The 25,630-nt window shown below is 35.5% G+C and overlaps 1 protein-coding gene across 5 annotated transcripts in view; it reads right to left on the bottom strand.

The window, feature by feature from the left end:
• The window catches only part of Sik2 (salt inducible kinase 2), a 119,413-nt gene extending 94,157 nt beyond the window's left edge, over positions 1–25,256 (bottom strand). For 3 of the 5 annotated variants that reach the window (XM_005334241.3, XM_013362349.3, XM_040285183.2), the window contains exons 1-3: positions 24,950–25,256; positions 13,041–13,157; positions 10,153–10,216 (exon numbers count right to left, since the gene is read on the bottom strand). In XM_005334241.3, coding sequence (XP_005334298.2) covers positions 10,153–10,216; positions 13,041–13,157; positions 24,950–25,084 — 316 coding nt within the window. In that variant the 5' untranslated portion in view covers positions 25,085–25,256. Of the gene's footprint in view, positions 1–10,152; positions 10,217–13,040; positions 13,158–24,949 lie in introns of those variants that run through there. The other 2 variants (XM_021732407.3, XM_021732406.2) reach the window with 2 other exon arrangements.
• Positions 25,257–25,630: the final 374 nt, after the last annotated feature.

Below are 25,630 nucleotides of genomic sequence, written 5' to 3'. Positions count from 1 at the left end.
GTGGACAAAACCATTAAATGTTTTCCTAGCTTCTAGCTTTTAATAATAAAACTATAAAATATCCATCAAGATTCAATTCAATTAAATGTTACACTAAAGGAAATGAAGGGTGGGCAGAGGATCCTTTGGGCAGAAGAAACAGAAAAGAGTAGAGTCACTGAGCTAGAAGTGGTTTGTTAAATTCAAAGAAGTTTGAGAGACCATATAACTAGTTAGTACATCAGAGGTGGTTATCAACTCTGGGTACAAAATCAGACTACAGCTTCATTTGAGTAATGTTACTTAATTGCTTACTTGCTTTGTGACTCTGGGCAAATTGTTTAAACTTTCTGCTTCTCAGTTTTTCCTACTGTGTACAAGAATGAATATATATGGTGGTGGGGGGGTTTGCTGGGGATCAAGTCCAGAGCCTCCCTCATGCTAGTCAAATACTCAACCACTGAGCTATATATTCTCAACCCCAAAATGAAGATATTAATAGTACCCATCAAGTATTCAAGACATAACCTTCACTGTTATTGTTTTTAAGGACAGGGTGACTATAATGTAATAATTCTTGATGGCTCTGTTAAATGCCCTGGACTTTATTCCAAAGCAATAGAAGGCCCTGAAAAGTTTTAATAGGATCAGATTTTTGTTTTAAAAAGATTACTTAGTACCTTCTATAAAAAACCCCAAAGGGAAAATTTATTCTAGAATTTATTAATGAAGTCTTGCTTTCTTTCAGGAATAAGTACCCTTCTTTCTCTTCAATAAAATTCTGTACATGATTATATATTCTTTTCACTTTGACAGCCTGAAGATCACAGCCAAATGTGAAGCTCTTAGCCCCAAACTGCCTGCATATTTGTATTCCTTTTCTTCCCCCAACAATTGTTTTCTACTCTTATATGTATTTTCTGGTTCAGCTCTCTTGTTATTTATATTTTAGAATTATTTTGGAATTATTCTCTTTTTAAAATACTTTTGCTCTTTGTGGAATGAGATGCAATATAATTAATCAAACAAAAATAAAGCATAAGCACCACGGCTTCACAACGCATGAATCATGCACTGTAGATGCACTCCCAGCATGCTACCATAATTGCTCTTTTGGCATTAACCTAGTCAGATGGAGCAAGAAAACCAGATGGCACAGGAAACCTCTCTCTATGCAAAGAGGAGGAGGAGGAGCATGCAGACCTAAGGCTTTCCCTGAATTAGCAGGCAATCATGCCAGGAGTAGAAGAGAGCTTAAAAGTAGGAAGAAGCTGAGAAATTATGTACAAGCTCAAGGCTATGGTTTTTAATTTTTAAATATAAATATGCTTTTCCCCCTAAAGTCTTCACCCATTTCATAACCTTTGGTCTTTTTACTGTCTACTTTCTCATATCATAAGACTATTTTGTTGCTTTACTTAGTTCTCTCCAGAACTCTCCATTGATTTCTCAGTTTGCCTTTTCAACAATAACCTTTCTGACGCAACTCTTAACATGCATTTGACCTTTTACCATTCTAATCCCCAATCTTGGACATTCATATTGTCTACTTTTTCTCCTCTTAGGTTGAGAAGCACAGCTGGCTGTGAGCTGACCACAAACTCCCATATTACTAATTATTGATCCTTTTATTCATGGCTTGACTGTCACAGGAGTACTGCTGTTAAAAACCTTTTCCCACTGTTTCTGTTATACTATACTTTCCTTGATGTCTCATCTGCTACATTTCAGAAGGGATTAAATCTATTCCTCTATGAACATACTCATCTTCCTTTTCTTCTACCACAGAGCTCCTCTGTACCACATCCTTGGCATGATCTCTAATTCTCATTATAACTACACCTATGCACACCTCTCAGGGAAGGACAATTCCTCTCTTCTGAACTGACCACTCCCTGTGCTCTTGTCTATCATCTCATTTACTATGGGAACTTATTTCATCAACTGCCTCTTCTTTCTGCTTTTATTTTTTTCTTTCCTAGTTTCTTCAAACACTAAAATCACAAGGAAAATCATGACAAAATAATGTATTATACAGACCCTAACCATCCCTCAGTTCATTCTTTCTCTACTTCCTTTCACCTTGAAAACCTCAAAATAGTTTCATAATACCTTTCTCCCTTTCTTAACCACCCACGTATCCTTATCCTCTTAAATTTATTGAAAGATATTTTTCTTTAAAGTAATTGGTAATTTCTTTTTTTTTTTCCTTTTCTTTTTGTACCAGGGATTAAACCCAGGGGTACTTAATTACTGAGCCACATCTCCAGCCCTTTTTTATATTTCATGTAGAGACAGGGTCTTGTTGAGTTGCTAAGTGCTTCAATAAATTGTTGAGGCTGGCTTTGAACCTGCGATCCTCCTGCCTCCGTCTCCCAAGTTGCTGGGATTACAGGCATGCACTTCGTCTCGCCAATTGGTGATTTATTGATGATCAAATACCCTTACTCCACTCCAAGCTCTTTCCTACTTTGACTACTCAGGACAGAAACTATTTCCAAGACACTCTTCAACCTCATCAATTCCTCTTTTCCACTTGCCTTCTATATAAAGGTATAATTAAAACTCACTTCTTAGCTTTCTTCATTCTGAGATTTCATTGTTAAAGTTTCCTTTATCACTTCTATAGAGATAATTCTCAAATCTATACCTTTATTCTAAACTCTTCTTTTTGAGAGAGAAAAGAATGTATCGATGTATAATTTACATACAATAAAATACAAAGTATTGGGTGGTTATTTAGACATAATAATTTATACTCTGTGTGACTATCATTCAAAATAAAAATACTTCCATTATCCAGGATACTTCCCTCTTGGTCCTTTCAATTCAATTTTCCTCTCTCATTAGAAGTAATCACTTTCCAACTTCTATTACCATCCATTAGTATTGCCTGTTCTAAAACTTTACATAAACAGAACCATATAGTTTATATTCTTTTGTGTTCACTATCATTTGCCCAGTACAATGTCTGTAAGATTTATCCATGTTGTTGCATGTGTAAGGAGCTCGCTCCTTTTTCCTGTTGAGTCATTTTCCATTGTATTTCTACCCACAAATTGTTTTGGATACCTTCTCCTGCTGATGGACATTTGGGTTGCTCCTGCTTTAGGCAATTGTTAAAAAGCTGCAATGAATACTCTTGTACAAATCGTTTTTATGAACATCTGTTTTTATTTTTCTTGGGTTCGAGCACATGGTAAGCATATGCTCTACCACTGAATTGTAGCCCTAGCCTGACAATTAACATCTTAATACAGACATTCAACCTCTTACATCTAAATAACTAAAATAGAGATGGCTTCTTTCCTCTGCCTTCAGACTATATATCACTGCTGGATTTACCTTCCTAAAAATGGTCTTTCATTCATCATCATCTTTTGGTTTAAGGATGGCCATTCTAACAATCTTAACCTTATCCTAACACTCAAGGGCTTTCCTAATTGGTCCTAACATATGAGAGTAGGGGGAAGAAATCAAAAGGTAACCAAAAGATTGTGCCTAAAAGAGAAGAAAAGTCCAAAAGTGGCAATATAAGCATATTTGGCAAATGGAGGTAAATTCAAACTACAAGAAGTGAAAGTGGTTGCTTCTGAAGGAGTAGGGAGGATGGACGACTGGTATTTTCTGTAACAGATCTTGCAGAATTATTTGACTCCTTTAAGTTTACTAGCACAAGTATATGTTTTGCAAAAAATAAAAACTTAGACAATAAAAAGATAGGAAGGGAGAGAGGGAGAGAGGGAAGTAAGGAAGGAGTGAAGGAGGGGAAAAAAACCTGGGTGGTAGCACATGCCTGTAATTCGAGCCTCAGGAGGCTGAGGCAGGATAATTACAAGTTCAAGGCCAGCTTCAGCAACTTAGCAAGATCCTGTCTCAAAATAAAAATTAAAAAGGGCTGGAGATATAGCTCATTGGTAAAACACCCTTGGGTTCAATCCCTAGTACCAAACAAACACACAACAATAACAACAAAAGGGATGATTTATTAATTGAGGTGAATATTATACTCTAATTTGGTTGTCATTCCTAAGGATCTTCAATAGATCTATGCGAGGAATAGTTGGACACATCCATGGTCTTAGTGGAGCTACCCTATTTTGGATTTTATCCAGTAAGCAATAGGTTAGTAAGTGAAAGTCATTTAACACAATTGTGATAAAATAAAAATAATATATTTGGAAGATTAAACAGGAATTATACTGAAATGTACTTAACTAGGGAAGAAATAAGCTATGGTAAAAAAGAGATCTTCACTAACTGAGGGTAGAGGTGATGAAAGTCTAGATCAGGGTGATGACTGCAGTGACAGAAGGATTTAATTTCAAGTAATTCTGCAAGAACACAGGGTATGATCTGCTGGCCAACTAAGTATGAAAGGAAATGAAAAATAAAAAAAGGAACACAATACCCTTCTAGCACAGAGTAGGCACTGAAAGAAATACTAGCAAAGAGTGATTCCAAGGCTGAGACAGGAGGATTGTGAGTTAAAAGCCAGCCTCAGCAAAGAGGAACGCTAAGCAACTCAGAGTTCCTGTCTCTAAATAAAATACAAAATAGGGTTGAGGATGTGGCTTAGTGGTCAAGTTTTCCTGAGTTCAATTCCTGGTACCAAAAAAAGTGATTCCAAAGTTATAAAACTAAAGATAAATCTTAATCCATAGTCCTAAATAAACAATTTAATACTGTTTGTGTGGGTATTTCTCATTTAGGTCTCCAGTTGACTTAAAACATTTTTGGCTTAGGTCACTTAAAATCTTATATATGTATATTTTTCACTACTTGATTAATGTTGCGTGGACTATATCTTCAGGAGCCACATGAAATTTCAACTCTTTTACTAAAAACCATTCTCATGCCATTACCTTGTTTTTGTGTTTTAGAAAGATAATTGTGGAGCCAGTGTGAATTATAACAATTAGGAGGAGGCCGCATAACATAGATAAGAAAGAATAAGGACCCTACCTGAGGAATTAGCAGTGGGTATGAAGAGATGGGGACTTCTTAAAGAGATACTTAGGAAGCTGTAGGGGCAGGATTTAAAACTATCTGAAGAGGGATGAGGGAGAAGAAATCAATACTAACACCAAGATGATTTTGTACAAGTACAAGATGAAGCCAAGTAAGGAAAAGTACAGAAATAGTTTTTGTTAGAAAAGACAACAGAGTGGTTGGGCTATAAGCTATATGACAAAGTCAAAATAAAAAATCAATTGGACTAAATGATCTCTAAATTCTCTTCAGAGTCTTTCATTCTAAAATAGTGAAGATTATCCAAAGTTTTCATCATCATTTTTAAAAATATTTTTTTAAGTTGTTGATAGACCATTATTTTATTATTATATGTGGTGCTGAGAATCAAACCCAGGGCCTCACATGTCAGGCAAGGGCACTACTACTAAGTCACAGCTCCAGCCCTAAGTCTTCATCATCTTTTAAAATTAAATTTTATTACTCATCATCTTCAGTGCTCAAGAAATAACTATACCAGGAAAATAACTAGTATTCACTGCCCAACTTTTCTATCTTCTTCAGATTTTTTTTCTAAGAACTTGGATTAAACATTTACTTTAGACATTTAAAAATAAATTTTATATATTTAAAATCTCCAAATTATGCCTCAATTTATATAAAATAATGTGACACAAATCTGTTTCAGGAGTTTGGATAAGTTCTTAGCAAGCATAGAACTGAGACAATCCATTTTTATAGAAAGGACACCTACCATGTAACAGCCATGTCTAGTTTAATGAAACTACAGCTTAAAGTTTTTAAAATATCCCCATAGGTAAAGGCTTAAAAATCTTTCTCTTGCTGGGCATGGTGGTACATGTCTGTAATCTCAATGGCTCAGGAGGCTGAGGCATGAGGGTTGCAAGTTCAAAGCCAGTCTCAGCAACTTAGTGAAGCCCTAGGCAACTTAGCAAGACACTGTCTCAAAAAATTGAAAGGTCTGGGGATATGGCTCAGTGGCTCAGTGGTTAAGTGTCCCTGGGTTCAATCCCTGGTGCAAAACCCAACCAACCAAACAACAAAAAATGCAAAAAACCCAACAACCTCTTTCGTTTGATCTTACTGTCCTTCTCAACTTATTTTGGATAAAAAAATCAACACACACACACACACACACACACACACACACACACACACACACACACACACACACTTTGTGCATGTGAGTGCATGTGCACTAGGAATTGAACCCAGGGCCTCACCTACGCCAGGCAAGCCCTCTCTACCATTGGGCTACATTCCCCGCCTCACTGTCCTTATCAACCATTTCCCCATTTCTTTTTTCCCTTTTTTGCAGCAGAATTCCTCTGAAGAGTCGTCTATTTTGATCTCTTCATTGTTCTTTTCCCATTTTCTTTAAATCCCTTTAATCAAGCTTTTGACCCAGTTGCTCCACCAAAACTGCTGTTACCAACTGCCAAATATAAAGGTAAACTGTCATTTTCCCACTATTCTTGACCCATCAGCCTCACTGACACAGATGTTCATTCCAGCCTCCTGAGATTACTTAGTTCACTTGGTTTCCATGATACCACATTCTCTTTTTTTCCTTGTCTGGCTCATTTGCTGGTTTCTTCTCTTTTCCCAACCTTTTAATGTTTGAGTGCCTCAGACATGAGGCTTTGTCTTCTTCCATAATTATATTCACTACTCACTACTTAAGTGGTCTTTATCTGTCGAAACATCTTACTGATTTTTTCTTTCAAAATATAGTCTGAGTTCAACAAATTGTGACTTACTACCCTGCTTCAAACCTGGTCTGAACTATCATCATCTACTACAATAGCCTCTGACCTGATCTTCCTGTTTCTATCCCTTCCCACTACAGTCTGTTCTCAACACAGCAGTGTGTGTCCCAGTGATACTTTTAAAATGCTAGATTAGATTCAGTTCACTTCTCTGCTGAAACCCTGCTGAGAATGGTTCCCTAATTTTATTCAAGGTAAAAGTCAAAGTCCTTAAAATGGCTTATAAAGGCCCAAATCTGCCCCACTTCTGCCTCAGATCTACTTTCTAACATCATCTTCTACTAGTCTTGCTCACTCTTGCTCTTTCCTTTTGCTTCTCTCCAGCCCTACTAGCCTCCCTGCTATCTCTTGAACACACCAAGCAACTACTGCCTCAGAGCCTTTGAATTACTCTTTTCTATCTCTGGATAATCCCCCCTCTCCCCATAGCTACAGGACTGTGCTTTTTAAATCTTTGTTCAAATGTTAGTGAGGTGTGCCTTGATCACTATATTTAATATTGCAACCCACTCCCCCAATCCCCATCCCTCCATCCTTGTATGTAAAGAAGCAGGAAAACATGAACATATCTGAGGAGAAACATCAACCAGTTCTGATCCAGAACTGACAAGTGATGCTGGAATTAGCACACATGGATACTGAAAATTATTATACTGTATTCAAGATGTTCAAAAAGCTAAGTAAATACATGGAAGTTGTAAAAAAGTTTCAAGTTCCTTCTAAACTTGTACAACATCTGAGATGAAAAATATACTGGATAGGGAAAATGGCAGATTAGACACTGCAGAAGATCAGTGAACTTGAAGACATAGGAAACAGCAGCTACCTAAAATGAAAGAGCAAAAAAAAAAAAAAAAAATTTTTTTTTTTTTAACAGAAAAAGAGTATCAAGTGAGCTGTGAGTCTATTTCAAACAACCTAATAAATGTTTGACTAGAATCTCTGACGAAGAGGAAAGAAGAAAGAGAAATGGGACAGAAAAATTAGTTAGGAAAACAACAGAATGAATTCAATTTAGGCATTTAGACATTTTTTAGCTGTTGTTCACAGGTCCAAGAAGATCTGTGAACACCAAAAAAAAAAAGAAAAGCATAATGAAAACCACACAAAGGCATATCATAATCAAATTGTTATGTGATAACCAGTAAAAATGGGAGATCTTAAAAGTAGACACGGGGGGAAAAAGCCATATTATATAGAAAGGATTTAGAACAATAGCAGATTTATTATCAGTAACAATGCTAATGAAAAGACAGTGAAACAGATATTTAAAGTGCTAAAAAAGAAAAGACAAGAAAACCAAAATAGTCAATCTTGAATTCTATACCTAGTGGAAATATCTTTCATAAACAAAGACAGGGATGGGGCATAGCTCATGAGAGAATACTTGGCTACCCTCTATGAGGCCCTGGGTTCAATCTCTAGCAATGCAACAACAACAAAAAACAAAGACCAGATAAAGACTATTTTAGCATATAAAAGCTGAAAAGATTTCATCACCTATGCTATAGGAAATATTAAAGTAAATCATTAAGCAAAAGAAAAATAACCCTATATGAAAGTATGAATCCACACAAAGGAGGATCAAATTATACATGTACATAATACATACATAATACACATAATACATACATAATACACATAATACATACATAATACATATATACACATAATACATATACATGTACATAATACATACAATTATACATACACATAATGTGGCAATGGTTACTACACAGGTAAATATGTAGGGGTTTACAAAAAACATTGAAGTTTTTATAAAAGATACCTGCTAAAGGAAAACTAACAAAACTATATTGTTTGGCATAACAGACATAAATAAAATATTATAACAAGAATATAAAGCACCAACTCCAAAAAAATAAAGGCCGAATGTTTTCTCTGATGCGCAAATGCTAATAACACAATGGGGATGGGAGGAGAAGTTCAGTGGACTAGACAAAGGGGAATGAAGGGAAGGGTGCAGATATGGGAATAGGAAAGACAGAATGAATCGGACATAACTTTCCTATGTTCATATTTGAATACACCACAGTGAAACTCTACCACAGATACAAGGAGAAGACTGGGATTCTAATTAGAATAAGTTATAGTTCATATATGTATAATATGTCAAAATACACTCTACTGTCATGAATATCTAAAAAGAACATAAAGGCTGGGTGGGGCAAAATAGAAGTATATTATTTTTAGGTTTTTATACTATATTTGATGTGGTAAATATTTCTTGAAGGTGGACTGTGTAAATCAAAGACTTGTTTATGAATGCTCATAGTAACTTACTCCTAATAGCCCCAAACTGAATCCAACCCAAGTGTCAACAGATGGATAAATAAACAAACTGGGGTATATTAATATAATAAATGACTGCTTGGAAGAAAAAGAAATTTTATGTTGATATACACAACAAAATGGATGAATTTAAAACAATTATACCAAGGAAAAGAAGACAGACTAAAAAGCAGTACATATCACACATTTATATAAAATTCTAGAAGCTACAAACAAATCTATAGAACAGAAACTGAAAGTAATTGATTATAAGTACAAAAAAACTTGAAAGTGATGGATATATTCATGTGATGATGGTTTCACAGACATGTGTATGGATATCAAAACTTTTCAAATTGTACATATTAATTTAAGTATGTATAATTTACTGTATGTGAATTATTCCACAATAAAGCTGTTTAAAAAAACAATTTTTTGAACTAATTAGACACCAGAATATTGTGGTTACATAAAGTAAAAATAAATAGATATTTTAGATGATAGCTAGAATAGAATACTTTCAATTTTTAAGGGTAGAATGGATCACAGAGACCAACTAATTGAATATTGTTCTTATTAAAGATAAAGGAATCAAATCCCAGAGGAGGTTAGGGACTTGCCCTGAGGTCTGGTAGCTGTAGTGACACAAGGACAGGGATTAAATCAACATTATATCCCCAATACCTAAACCATAACATGACTCAATAATTCTTTGTCCGATCTTTCTCGTGGAAAGAAAGGTAAAAAAGAATATAAAAGTAAAGAAAACCTCTGTTGCAACATGACTGAAAGTTTCTCCTTATTTTTGATTATCCAGTCTCTTTAACACTATAAGAGAATTAAGCATATTACCCCCCCAAAATATATATATATATATATATATATATATATATATATATATGTTAAGTTATAGATGGACACAATATCTTTATTTTATTTTTATGTGGTGCTAAGGCTTGAACCCAGTGCCTCACTTATGCTAAGTGAGTGCTCTAACACTGAGCCACAACCTTAGCCCCCAACTCTTAAATAAGCTGAAAATTGAATAGGAAATAACCCATCCATGTAGATTAGTGACCTTTTCAAATTAAAAAAAAAAAAATTAAGGCAAAAAACTTACCAAAAATTTCTCCATTTTTGGCATATTCTGTCACAAGGTACAACATACTCTTGGTCTCCATTACCTATTGATACATAATTTCATATTAGTCTCACAGGAAGGACATTCTATGGGGTTACCTAAATTTAAAGTATTAATAAAAAATCAGTTATGAAAAGTTCAGAGAAGTGTACAAGGCAACATCTGTATGCTAATATTTTAATGAAAAGCCTAGATCCTTTTTCTAAATGTGTCCAAGGACTAGTAGTAGCAACATTACCCAGGTGCCTGTCAGAAATGCAGAATCGAGGGCTTCACCTTGGACCTACTGGATTACAATTTAATAAAATTGTGAAGTGATTTGTATGCACATGAAAACTGGAGAAGTACTAACATAGGTAATGGAAGTTTTGAAGATCAACTTCAACACCACCTCACAGAGTTTTTGAGCCCTAAGTTTTTGTGGTACGCTTGATTTTAAGAAAAGAAAAATAAAATAGAAGAAATTCATTTATCTGGCCTGCAGCCTAGCTAATCTGGTACAACATAGTATTCTTCCTCCTGTACTTAATATTGTTACAAAGTACTACAATTGTAAAACACTGTTTGATAGCTTCTTCTTCATAGCTCTATTGCCAAATCCTTTTTTTTTTTAGTTGTAGATGAACACAATACCATTATTTATTTATTTTTTTATGTGGTGCTGAGGAATGAACCCAGCGCCTCATGCATGTGAGACAAGTGCTCTATCACTGAGCCACAATACATACTTTTAATTAATTTTTCAAGGTTCACAAAGTATGTTGTCATCAATCTGACTTTTCAAACTATACTGAATACATGTCTATTTAGAAAGGAAACTAATTTTTAGATTCAAGATGATTGATTTGTTTTTCTATAACCCAATTTTAATTGTTATCTACTAAAAGGCTAAAAACTAATTTTGTTTTAAAATATAAGATTAGAACTATTCTCCATCAGTCCAAAAAACTAACAGCTACCTATAATTTGGGCTTAAACTAATCAAATAATAACTCTACTTTAATCAATTACTTAATATAAATAAAGATAGGATTGGGCTTGGGTTGTAGCTCAGCCGCAGAGTGCTTGCCGAACATGTGTGAGGCTCTGGGTTTGATTCTCAGCACCACATAAAGATAAATAAATAAAATAAGGTATTGTGTCCATCTATAATTAAAAAAAAATTTTAAAAATACTCTTTAAAAAAATAAAGATAGGATTATCATGTGAATCATAATAATGATATTCTTCAGTTTACAAGAGATTTCCTAGAATATGATTAGTTTCTCAGAAGTATTTTTTTTAAGAATTAAAAAAAAAAAGTTTGAAGAAAGAAAAACATTGATATAAATTTGACCTAAAAGGCTTCTGTAGTTTTAGAATGTTAGGAATTGGTTTGAACAGCACACTACAATCTTTCATTCTTGGATGCTATCTCATAAGCCAATGGTCTCCAATATTTTTTATTGCAAATGTCTACCAATAAATGTTAGTCAAATATATATGCAGGTTATATCTACATGTATATGCATATATTTATGTACACATACACAGATATACAAATTAGATACATGTCCCATTGTATAAATATACCATGTACACTATGAAATGCACAGAGGAGGACACAATAAACCTAACAGAAGTTCTAATATTTTCTTCTTATACTCTCACACTTCCAAGTATAAGAAGAAATAAAATATTAGTATAAGAAGAACTTCTTATATTCTCAAGGACACTTTTACTAACCCATTTGAGAGCACAGTAGTGTGAAACTGAATTGGATTTCTGATAAAAGTAAGGGCTGTGACTAATTTATGAGGTATATGTTAATGTGATGTTTATCAGCAAACTTCTAAAAATGTAATAATCAATATCACAGGCCAGTATAAGCCAACTCCAGAATGCCATGGGTATAAACATCATACTTTGAAGATGAAAGTCACAAGTCAGCATGCTGGAACCTTTCAGTTTTAGAAGTTTTCTGATTAAAAATGCCTACTTAACTAGGGAATAGAAATATTAGAAATGTTTTATATTATTATTATTAAACATGAAATATTCTTTAAAAACCTGAGAAAAGGTTTCTTTTAAAACTGTGACTTAAAAGAGGTACCATTTACAAAACTTTAATCTTAATAAAGTTGATTTTTAAAAAAATCTTTTATTTAAAAAAAGAATGGTTTTATTTACTTTATGTGGTAAAATCAACCCCCTCAAAAAAACAATTTGGTGGTAACACACAATAAAGGGTGGAGGAGGGAAAAATAGAAGTTCAGTGAATTGGACAAAGGGGAATTAAGGAAAGGGAGAGGAGAGGGGGACAGGAAAACAGTAGAATAAAGTGGATATAACTTTCTATGTTCATGTATGAATACATGACCAGTGTAACTCCACATCATGTACAATCACAAGAATGGGAAGTTATACTCCATGTATGTATAACATGTCAAAATACATTCTAATGTTATGTATAACTAAAAAGAACAAATAAAAATAAAAATAAAAGATTTGGCTTTATTACAAAGTATGCCACTAAATAATATTGTATTTCATGAAACATAAACAATATGTTTTTAAAATAAGCACAAATGCCATATCCTCATTTCTGGCACCACTAACAAAACCCAGAAAGTTCAGGCAGGGTATCATAAATACATAGTTGCAAAATAAATAACCAGCAATTGAGAGACAATTTAAAATCACCAGTTAGCTTCTGATTTCCAGATTTTTATTTAAGGATAATACAGAAAAATAGATGTGTTTGGTTTAGTAAAAACATGTTAATTCTTCTTTTATAGATTAAAAAAACTAACATAAAAGGAAAAAGCATGATGCAAAATAGAGATCTGAAAATGGCAAGCATGAACAAATATAAGGCTAAACCATACCTGATAAAGTTTGATGATGTGAGGGTGGTCTAACATTTTCATTATTTGTACTTCTCGGTAGATTTTCTCAAGGTTCACTGCATCCAGCTGAGACTTGTCTATTATTTTTATCGCCACCTGTGTCCCAGAAATAAATACAATCAATATGTAACAGTTAATATTTTCTGTTAAGAATTCATCTAATAAATGACATCTGACTTTGCCTGTAAGTTACTATGACCATGATAGCTAGTTTAAATTCAATGCATTAATTCATTTATTTAACAAATATTTTTAAAACTCTTATCACGTGTAAGGCACTGCAGTAGATTTTGTCTGGCAGTGTCTTTAGCATGCTATGAAGAACAACTCTGCAAAGTTACTTTAATAAAACATTTGGGGCTGGGGTTGTGGCTCAATGTTAGAGCACTTGCCTAGCATGTATGAGGCACTGGGTTCATTTCTCAGCACCACATATAAATAAATAAGTAAACTAAAGGTTCATCAACAACTAATAAAAATATTTTTAAAATAAAACATTTCACTTCAATACAACTATAATTTTTTTACATCATCTATAAACTGAATAAAGTCTTATAAGTTTCAATTATCTCACTGTAAAATACCTACAAAGTAATAATCTGCCTGAATGGATAGAGAAACTTTGGTATATATACATAATGGAACATTACTCAGCATTAAGAGAATAAAATCATGACATTTGCAGGTAAATGGACAGAGTTGGAAAATATAATGCTAAGTGAAGCAAGCCAATCCCCCCAAACCAAAGGCCCAATGTTTTCTTTGATATGAGGATGCTGACTCATAATGGCTAAGGGGGGTGGAGGGAGCATGGAAGGAATGTAGGAACTTTAGGGCAAAGGGGAGGGAGGGGAAAGGAAAGGGCAAGGGCAAGAGGGTAGAAATGATGGTGGAATGAGTTAGACATGTATGAAGACTTGAATGGTGTGAAAATACTTTGTGTACCATCAGTGACTTGAAAAACCGTGCTCTATTGTGTAATATGAAATGAATTGCATTCTGCCATTGTGTATAACAAATTAGAATAAATGATTTAATAAAAAAATTATATGGTTGCAAATTATATCTTAATAAAGATGTTTAAAAAGTAATAAATGTAGGACCAAAATTTGCTGTTATGAAGGAAAAAAAAATAAAGGACAGTAAACATTCTGGGGGGAAAAAAGTAATAATCTGCCAAACAAAAAGCAGTTTAGAAGTCAGTTTCAGTTGAAATGAAATACTATATCTCCAGAAGAGTAGGTGATAGGTTCCAAATAACAGACATATTTTTCTGGGGATAGAAAATGCTTAATATAAAGAATTGAAATTCATCTACATGAAAAAATATCAATTGGATTAAATTTCATTTTAAAAATAAAAATGAAAAAACCTCAAATATGAGTAAACACTACATTTTAACTTTCTAAAAGGAATTTGATTTCGGGAAATACGGCCTCATTCTGTCATAACTAAATAGGAACTCAAACAATCCCAAGGTTAACAATTTGGTGTTTTATTATTGTAATCAAAATACGTGAAAGCTGAATGTATTAAACTTTAATTGCTAGATAAGTACACTGATTAAAATTGTACTTGCGATTAAATTAATTTGAAGGTGAAATGACTGAGCAGGCAGAAATCAATAATCACACACTTTTTTCATGCAACTAAGAAGAATCAAAAAAATTGTAGATATTTGGTTGAAATTAAGGCAATATGATTTAAATAAAATTTTCAGTTAATTGGCACCTCAATTTAATTCTAATAAGTTTTGAAGAAACTTTAAAATGTACTTCACATTCTATAAAAAACTATTCTAAACCTATAAAAAAAACCCTATTCTTAACCTTATGATGCTTCAAGGTAAATTTTAATATCGACTATTTATGGCCCCTAATAATTCATCACTATTAAAAAGGTATGGAAGGGGCTGGGATTGTGGCTCAGCGGTAGAGTGCTCACCTAGCATGGGTGGGACCTGGGTTCGATCCTCAGCACCACATAAAAAATAAAGGCATTGTGTTGTGTCCATCTATACCTAAAAAAAAAAGTATGCCAGAGAATAGGACTAGGCATGGTATCCTGTTCATAAGACTTTTTTCTTCTCTTCTTATATCTGGGCTGTCCTTTGCTCTTATCCCCTAAAGTTTATAGTTTATTTCTTCCTTCCTTTATTTCTAACTTGCTATGCATAGCTTCTTTCTTATTTGAATTAATTGTAACCCACAGAACCACCAAGCTCCTCAGGGGAAATCAGATTACTAAACATAATGTGTAAAATTAAATTACTGCCTTAGAAGAAAAAGGTTAGTAGCTCCTTTTCTAGGAAGTAAAGTACGTGAGTTCTGTGAAAGCTATTTTCATTTTGTTTAGTGGTGTTTTATTATTGTAATCAAAATACTTGAAAGCTGAATGTATTAAACTTTAATTGCTAGATAAGTAGACTGATTAAAATTGTTCTTGCAATTAAAGATACTACTGGGCCACATCAAACCTAAAGACATTTAAAGAGACCCTTTCCCCCCAATGAAGAATATGAAAAAATCCAGTATTATCAGTTACTTTGGCTAACTTTGGGTAAAAGTTGCCATATGTTGGGTAGCTGTGTACTTGAATTTCCTCAGTATTCCTTAGGAAGGTACATGGAATTTCACAGATAGGCATATTTTGAAGAAAATGTCTTTCAAATTACATGATTACTATCATTAGAAAATATTGTATACACTTTGCCTATCATATTTAATGTTAAAGGAAAAGTTTTAAAATACCAATTAAAGCAAGATATTATCCAGATATTTCCTCTTTTATATTCTTTTGGAATCTTGGCCTCAACAATAAAAAAGTAAAAAATAAACAAGATTAAAAAGCTATATAAATTGTCCAATGAAACGTTAATTATAAGCCTCATTTTTAACTTTTCTGAACAGAAAATTCTCACATGATAATTCTGTCTTCAATTTCATCTTGGGTCACAGAACACATATATCTACAAATCTTTATAATTATTTCTTTGATGTTACTTCTTGTTTGTAAGGCTGTTTGTTGAGAAGATGCTGCTTCTCTAAAGAAAAAGTGGAGCAAATATTGGCATGCTCTTATAATAGGGATAGTCCGTGTGCTTTAACAAGAAGACCCCAAATGTATTATGATTCATGTACATCAGAAGTTTATTTCTTGTTCATGTAGAAGAATTGGATGGGTAAAGTTAGTTAGCAGACATGAGATTCAAAGTGGCGTTTCTATAATTAAGGTGTTTTTCTAACGTTACTTTGAAGGTTGTCTCTACTGAAGCCAAAAAGAGGAAGAAAGCTCAGAAAGGACTCTCATAGCAGGTTTTTATGAATGAGGCCTCGAAGCAGTGCATATTATTTCTGCTCATTCCAAAAGTTAGAACTCAGTCACATGACCGCACCTAAATGCAAGAGAGGAACACAAACAGTCTAGTTGTATTCCCAGAAAGAAGAAAAAGTAGACTTTTTGGTGAACAGCTAGGAATCTGCCATACTCTCAATAGAGTTCTTCAGTTAGAACTTCTCAGAAATGTAAAAAAAATGATGGTGACTTTCACAACCGGATAGCACTTTTTAATTTTACAAGACACTTTAAGGTATTCTATCACATTTGTTTTCCAATTCTGTAAAGTAAATAGAAGTAGTAGTATATCCCTGAGCTCATGAAACTGAGATTTAAAAGGTGTCACATATTCACATTCATATGGGGTTCAATTCCCAGCACCAAAAAGGGGAAATAGTCATATAATCTTCCAAGTTCCTAGAGCTATAATAAATTAAGGGTAAAAACCCCTCCAAGTCTTCTAACTCTTAGTTTTTTTTTTTTTTTTTTTTTTTACTATTTCAGAGAGCCTACAAGTCACATTTACCAAACAATTGTTATATGCTAGGAATGATGCCTGGGATATAAAAATGAATGAGATGTGTTTCTCATCCTCAAGGAATGAAATAGGTCTATGAAAACAAAATAAACTAATTTTATCAATTTAAAAAAATCTGTATCTTGGGATTTCCCCAACGGTGTACAGAAAGTTCCCAACTTAAGTTATGTTCTTCTATTTTCCTGTCTAAACTTCTTCTTCAACAAACATGTCCTATTTTTCTAATCAGAAAAAAAAAAACAGATAAATGAAATGGAGTTATTTATAATACATGCCAAATTCTTTGTCTATGAAACACTGTAATCATTTTCATACTATCTAATTTTCCTAGAATATGGCTATATTATTTTATATGATTTCCATATTAAGAAGTCCATATACATAGAAATGTCTCCAAGAATGTTAAATTTAAAAATCCATGAGTAACAACTATGTAAAATACAAATTTGCAAGTACAAGAAATTAAATGTAAGACCAGAAATGAAAACTGTCAAACTGATGAATAAAAGAACTGTCTTTCATTTTTTATTTTCTTTCTTTTTTTGGTGCTGGGAATTGAACCCAGGGCTTCATGCTTTTCAGGTAAACATTATATCACTGAGCCACGTCCTCAGTCCCTGTCTTTCATTTTTCAAATCATAATTTGTCCTTCTGAGGCACCGAGTAGCATCATCCTTACCATACAATTAGATTTTTGAAGTTATAAAAAAATTCACTTTGCAAGCTTACATAGATGGTGTCCAACTTATGATGTTTGAACTTAAGATTTTTCTCAATTTTAGATGGTGCAAAGATGACATGCATTCAGTAGCAACTGTGCTTCAAATGTTTTATCCTTTCCTCGGCTAACAATGTCTGTCGAGATTCTCTTCATGCTGGGCAGCAGCAGTGATGTGCAACTCCCAGTCAGCTATGCTATCACAAGAATAAACAACCAGTACTCTATAGTACAGTGCGTTGCTAAGTGATGATGTTCGTAGGTTAGGTATAGTAAATGCATTTAAATTCATAATACTGTCAATTTATAATGGGTTTATTAGAATATAGTTCCATTGTTTCGTGAAGGAGTGTCTGTTTATCAAACACCAGTGAAAATACAAGATAGCAGCCTATGAGATGACTGAAAAGTCAGTGTGAATGAGTGGTCTATAATGACAGGATTTTTTAAAGCAGTAAAAACACGAAAACTAACACAAAACTCTCTAGTTATTCTTTCATAGTATATAAACTAAACTTTCTCCCCCACGTAATTTGATGTTAAAATATTTGTATTTAGACAATAAAATAAATTCTCGTTTATATTTGACTTTTTGTAACAGTGGGTAAGGAAAAAAGACTAGAGGAAAAGTAAAGGGCTGTATGCTTTCATAACCACAAAAATTGAACTTAGAATTCTTAAGATTATAAAAGAAGCAATTAAAAGTAATTTCCTACCTGAAAAAGTTTAAGCAGATCAACAAAAAAGACAGTGTAATTTAAAAATGGGCCAAAGGACGAAAACACAATTCAAGAGAGAAATGCAAATAGCCATAATGCTTTAATCAAATTAATCAAATAACACAAATTTAAATAACAAAATGGAAACAATTAAAAAATAAAAATCACAAAGAATATTACTTCCCTCTACCAAGCTGGCAAAGATTTAAAAAGTAGTATTCCTGAAAACTATGTGTGCTTCCTTTTGAAAATTAATGGGTACTCCTTTTCTGGAGAGTAATTTGGCATCTCGTGCCATAAGATAGGTAATGTACAGATTCCTTGACGTAAGGATTCCATTTCTATGGAATTTCCCTTAAGAAATGACCAGGTACATACACAAAAGTGTATGTAGAGGAATACCCTCTGAAAGATTATTTTAGAGAGAAATCAAGAGAGAGAAATAAACTAGATATTTACTAATAGGAAACTGATTAAATAAAAACACGGAGGAAAAAAAACATAGAGGATAGCATGCCTGTAATCTTAATGGCTTGAGAGACTGAGGCAGGAGGATCTCAGGTTCAAAGTCAGTCTCAGCAAAAGCAAAGCACTAAGCAACTCAGAGAGACCCTGTCTCTACATAAAATACCAAATAGGGCTGGGAATATGGCTCAGTGGTTTAGTGCCCCTGAGTTCAATCCCTGGTATCAAAAAACAAAACAAACACCAACCAAACAAATAAAAGAACATGGAGGATCATATTCAAGAATATTATTACAATGTTTTATTTTATTTTTTTGGTACTGAGGGTTGAATCCAGGGATTCTTAACCACTGAGTTACAGTTCCAACCCTTTTTAAAAATGTTTTGAGACAAGGTCTCACTAAATTACTTAGGGCCTCAACAAGTTGCTGACGCTGGCCTTCACCATGTGATCCTTCTGCTTCAGCCTCTCAAGTTGCTGGGATTTCAGGTATGTGCCACAGTGCCCAGCTTAACCATGCTTTAGACAGATTTTTTTTGGAGGGGTGGGAAATGTTAATAATATGTGGTTGTAAAGTTCTGTGTCGAAGGAACCGCTGAGCTAGAGCCAGTCCAGTGCTAATAATATGTGAAGTAAAAAACAGACTGTGCTGGGCACATGCCTATAATCTCAGCAGTTTAGGAGGCTGAGGCAGGAGGATCTCAAATTCGAGGTCAGCCTGGGCAACCTGGTGAGATCCTGTCTCAAAATTAAAATTCAAAAGGGCTGGGGATGTAGCTCAGTGGTCCAGTGCCCTTGGGTTCAATCCCTTGTACCAAATAAATAAATGAATACGTACATTTTTTTTAGGAAATAAAAAATGAAAGTAGAAGGAGGAAAGGTAGTAGGTTCACTAAAAAGGAAAGAAAGATATTAGAAGAAATTCTGGAATCCATTTGACATCACTGCTGACCTGAAATCAGCAGTGGGACATAAATCAAATGTCATCATGTGAATCCAACAAGAGAAAGAAGCCAGTTTCAGTTATTTCCAAATAAATGTTTTCTTAATTGTCTGATACTGAGATAAAATTTCCCAGAGGATATAAAATCAGAACACATTAAAGTCTGTTAAAGTTAAAAGTTTCTACAGAACATAAAAATTTATACAACTCTTATTTTGAACATTTTTCTCCTTCCCGAAAAATAACAAGATAATTTTGAACAATATTTAGTAGGATAATTTACCAATTGTTTTTTTGTCTGTGATGCCAAGAGATGAGAAAATGTTTCTAATAAAGCACATGTATATTCTCTGACAAATACAATTTGTTTGAACACAAGTAAGGTCATACATAGGCCTAAATACAAATATTAGTGGTTATTTGATAACAAGTCCTTTGATTACACATAGTACCACTGCTTCTTGAAATTTAGAATATTTTCCAGTGCGTGCAAGATTGATACCAAGATTACTGAAATGAGTTTTAAAATTTGAAAGCAAAAAATAGTAAATATAGTCCAAACACATTAAAAAATAAGTTCTCTTCAATAAATATTATAGTCATGGTGTAATATCCCCTTTTCTTGTTTCTGTCCTTGCTATGAAAGACGATTTTGTACTTTAACTGTTTGGAAAGCTTTAAAAAATCCTAGATTTTAAGGTAGTAGTTTAAGAATTAAACCTAAATATGAAAGTCCCAAAATGCACATGGACAGCTTTTCAGTGAACAAAAGCAGTTTTCAGAATGTCCTTGATTTTAGTTCTGCATTCCAGGTTCTCTTAAGGATAAGTAAGTAGCCTAACACCTACATGCCATTTTAATAAGGTAATTTTTAGAACCTCTGTGAAAAATCTATTAAGATTCCTTAGACCACACATCTACATGCTATTTATATAAGAACACAAGAGGCACCGTGCTGAGGAAAACTCAGTTATCTATCATAGGAAAGAGATGAAAATAACTAATGATAGTTATCCTTGAGTTGTGATATTATAAGTAACTATTTTCATTTATCTAAACCTCTAAATTTCTCAATAGTAAACATAATAGATTTGGTAATAAAAATATGTAGCTCTTTAATGTAAAAGTAATACCTTTTCACTTAGGAATTTCCCTTCTAGGAATTTACCAGCAATTCCTTCTTCCTAAAAAAAAAAATTGTAAATACAGACACAAAAATGTTCTTTGCCAATTACTTACTATAAGTGAAAACTGAAAACAATAATATTCAACAATAATGGAAACTTTAAGTAAAATGGGGTTCATCCTGTGCATGCATGAATTACAATTTCCATCAGCATGTATAACTATAATGCACCAATTAAAAAAGTAGGGGAAAAAAGGGGGATTCATTTACAAGGCAGAACACTATCCAACTATTATAAATGTTGTTATAAAGTTATACACAATAAGCAAATGCTTCAGCATTACTGTTAAATGGAAAAAAATAATGTAACTTATATATGTGTATCATGAGCTTTCATTTATGGAAAAACACATTTAAATAGACTAGACGGAAATGGGACATAATGTTATGAATGGTTTATTCCCATTGGTGGAAAAATTATATATTTTTTGTACTACATGCCTCTTTATTCTTAGCATTTTCTATAGCGAAACATTTTTTAACCACTGGAAAACAACAAAAGGGGCACAAAGGGCTTTTTCATAATTTTGCTTAAGAGACAAAAAAAACTACACAGTTAATTAGAAGGAAAAAGTTGTTTCCTAGTATTTTATTCATAAAATAAAACATTACTCAAGGATACTCACAGACTAGAAAACTAGCAACTGCTATTTCCTAAAATAGTTTAATAGCCTAAATGCTATTATCCTTTTCCCATTACACTAATTTTATAAAATTAGCTTCTCTAATTCATAAGCCACAAACCAGTACTACAAGCTTTTATGAAGTATTATATTAGGAAGTTAGATTCTACCACCAGCTGCCTTCCATTCTGAATGCAAAATTTATAGAGATCTAACATACATATATCGCTTGAGATGATGTAAATATATTTCTTAAACAATGTTAAGCTGTTTGATAGATTAGACAAAATAAAGATCTCTTTTTTCTACTAATTTTTTTCCCTAAAAACTCTGCAGAAAATTTATCATTTTTGAGTGATACAGATAAAGAGATGGATAAGAATCAATTAAAAATAAAAGAATTCAATTGTTCATCACACAGATGTTTAAGCTAAGCCACAAAATTTTCTCCATGAGCAAACTTGGGAAAAAATATCTCTGAGTTTTTTTGGGGGATGGGGTGGGGTAGGGAGGGGTACCAGGGATTGAACTCAGGGACACTGGACCACTGAGCCACATCCCCACATCCCCAGCCCTATTTTGTATTTTTATTTAGAGATAAGGTCTCACTGAGTTACTTAGTGCCTCGCCATTGCTGAGGCTGGCTTTGAACTTGTGATCTTCCTGCCCCAGCCTCCCAAGCCGCTGGGATTACAGGCGTGTGCCACTGCACCTGGCTGATCTTTGAGTTTTAAAACGCATAAATTTACATTGATGTTAAAGCATATAAAACATTAGGGTTTTTTGTTGATGGTGGTGGTGATGTTTATTTTTGTGGTGCTAGGTACAGAACCCAGGGCCTTAGGCTTTACTAAGCAAACACTTCACCACTGAGGTACACCCCCAGCCCAATGTAGTTTTAAGGTAGTTGTATTTATCAAAGATGCAAATATTTATCCAATGAAGGTAATAATTACTGATTTTAAAAAAACTCATTGGCAACAAATAGTATACTTTAAGAAACCATTGTATTTGTGTTCTTGCTAAACAATTCTTAAAGCAAATTATGTGTGAAAGTTCACAGATCCACTTTACATATTTTAAGATCTCCAAAAACTTTTGTTCAGCAATTGCCAGGCCATTTTCTTCATCCATCTCTATCTTAACATCTTCAATCACACCAAATTACCACAAAAGCTCACACTCATACTTAGTGATGTTCACATTATTTCTTTTTAAATTTTAATCAGTGATAATTTCTTTTAAGAAGCACAAGGGAGATGGGATCTGCAAACCAGCAATTTAGCGTTTAACACAAATTATTTCTCACAAATATATATACACAATTTAGGATCTGAGTGCTCTTTCATGATTTGACTGGTGACTTCAATTACAAATGCATTTGATCTCAAGCTATCTGATAGCCGAAGGATGACATTACTCCACAGTGCCCCCTAGCTCATTAAGCTGTATCAGCTTGAAAGAGACACCATTGGAACTGTCAACCTCAAGAGAAAGTATCAGTTACCATCACTTCCACTAATAGAGTTCTTAAACAGATGTTATATTAACTAAATTTGACCTGACAAAATAACAAAAGTAAAATTTACTAGTAATACTAATAAAGAACTGTTGAAAAAATATTATGAACCATGGGACTGATATTCAGTCATGTAATAATACAGCTCAAAAGTTTTGCAGAATCTCTATACTTAGAGATTCTGTGCAATATGTTTGATTTTTAGATAATCATTAAACAAGGGCTCATATGAAATACACATTTTAAGTGTTTTCCTTTTTATGTAACTTAAAGGAAAATGGCATGACATCAGCCATGGCTCTTTAGTGGAATGAACCACTTTCTTCATTAAAAAAAAATACTGGGATCAGATTACACTATGCAAAGATTTAGTAATGTCATTATAGTCATATTATAATTACATCTCAGTCTAAATCACTAACACTGGAAACACCGCCAAATTTGTGCAAGAAAAATTTGTGACCTTGGTCCTAATGCCTCAAATAATTCAGATTTGGGTTGCTTTAGGATCAGTAGAGGGCAAAGAGTGAAGATGACAGGATATATTCCCCTTCTTTTTAAAAATGGACATTAAGCAAAACTTTTAAATACTACTACTACAAAAATCATTCAACTTTTCAAATGCCCTTTGCCTTACGTAAGTCATCCTAGAAAAAAATAAAAGTACTATTTTATTCTAAACTCAAAGTCCTCAAAGTCTAGTGCATTAGTACTAACAAGGGCGGGGGGAGGGAAGGAACAGGATGAAACTATGGGGAAAACTGAAAAAGGGTGAAACTCCAGTGACAATTACAACGAGGCAGAATGGAGTACGTCAAAACCACTAGGCTTTATTCTAAAGAATGGTTTTGTTTCTATCTTTTCCCCCCCAAGATATTTAATTTGCACATCTTAAAATAGAGACCCTGAGGAGAGCAGCTTGAAGCAGTGGAAGGAAGGGGGGCGGGTTAGGTAAGAACAGAGACTTGTGAGAAAATATGTGCGGTGCATTAGAATGTGCAATGGATGGGGGGGGTGTGCTGGATTCGCCGTCAGGAAGCAGTTGAGGGCTTTAGGAGAGGCATTCTGATGTGGTTTAAGGAATTCATTTTTACAGACAGAATGCACACCTGGTAAAGGGACAACCCTACCCAAGTAAAACCAACCCACCAACTGTACAAATATCGAGATGACCATTTTAACCAGTTCTTTTGTCTGGAGTATTAGATGGAAATGCCTCAGGCAAGAGATCAAGCTAGCCAGGCACCAAATCAGAGACCTTGCAAGGCAAAAGGAGGGAAAGAAGGACAGTGGCTGCCCGGGCATTCCCGGACACGGAGGCCCCTTCCTAGTTGGGCAGGAGGAAAGCCAGGGTCGGGGGCCGCGCGATTCCCGTGCGCGGAGCCTGAGCGCAGGAGGTCCCCTCCAAGGGCTGGCGACATCTCTCACCGCGCAGCCCGGGAGCACCGAGACTTCCCCTCCCACCCCACCCCCAGTCGAAAGCGGGGAAGACGCGGAACTTGGGCTCCGGAGCCGAGGCCACAGACCAGGTCACGGCCCGGGTGGGAGGCTCTGGGAGAAATTCCGTGGGCCACCGGGGGTGGCGTAGGGGAAGGCAAAGCCCGGGGGGGACCGGGCTCCATACGGACGGCACTCGGGTCTGGGTGACCGGGCCCGGGTCCCTTCGCTGCTCACCGACCCCCAGCACCTCTGGGTCCTCACGGTCCCAGGCCCGCTTGCCTAAGCAAGTGGCGCGGCCTCTCTGGTGTTCCCGGTCGCACCACTGCAGCCTGCCCTTTCAGTAAACAGCTTCTCTCCCGAACCCTCTCTTCGGACGCTCCCGCCGAGCCCCGGGCCGCACCTCCGTCTTGGTGATCCGGTGCCGCCCCAGCTTCACCACCGCGAAGTTGCCCTTGCCCAGCGTGCCCTCGATGTCGTAGAACCCCACCCGGACCGGCCCGCGCTGCAAGTGCCTCGGGCCATCCGCCATGACCATGCTGGGCCCCGCTGCTAGACACGGCGACTGAAGCGCGAGCGGGCGGGCGGACCGGCTGCGCGGCTCGGCTCGGGCGACGGCCGCTCGGATCGCTCCTTCGCTCCTTCCCTCCCGCTCCGCAGGGCCCAGCCAGGCGCGCGCCGCCGCTGACGTGCGCCGACGTCAGGGGGCCGGGGCAGGGGGCGGGGGCGGGACCGGGCCTCGATTGGTCACCATGGCGACCGGAGCACCGCCGACGTAGGCGGCGGGAGGGAGAAAGGGTGGGTCGGCGCGCCCGGAGGGACGCGGACCTGGCCGGCGCGTTCCTTCCGGGCTTCGGCGCCCTCCGCTTTCTCTCCGCCTCGCTGCTGCCAGGGGCGGGGTCGCCGCCCGGCCCGCCCGGTTTCCCGGCCTTCCAGCCGAAGGGCAAGAGCGAGCCCTGGTGGGCCGATCGGAGGTGTGCATCGACCTGCATCTGGCCTGTGGGCTGCTGCTCTGCCCCGGCGTTCTCCGCCCACCTGCGGACCTTCCCGCCAAAATCTCTCACCTATGAGTGCTCCCTAAATT

The sequence above is a fragment of the Ictidomys tridecemlineatus genome, chromosome 4 (assembly GCF_052094955.1).
Source record: "Ictidomys tridecemlineatus isolate mIctTri1 chromosome 4, mIctTri1.hap1, whole genome shotgun sequence".
NCBI classification, from domain to species: domain Eukaryota; kingdom Metazoa; phylum Chordata; class Mammalia; order Rodentia; family Sciuridae; genus Ictidomys; species Ictidomys tridecemlineatus.
Note: the sequence above shows the minus strand (reverse complement) of the source record. Positions and strands in the feature narration are given on the sequence as shown.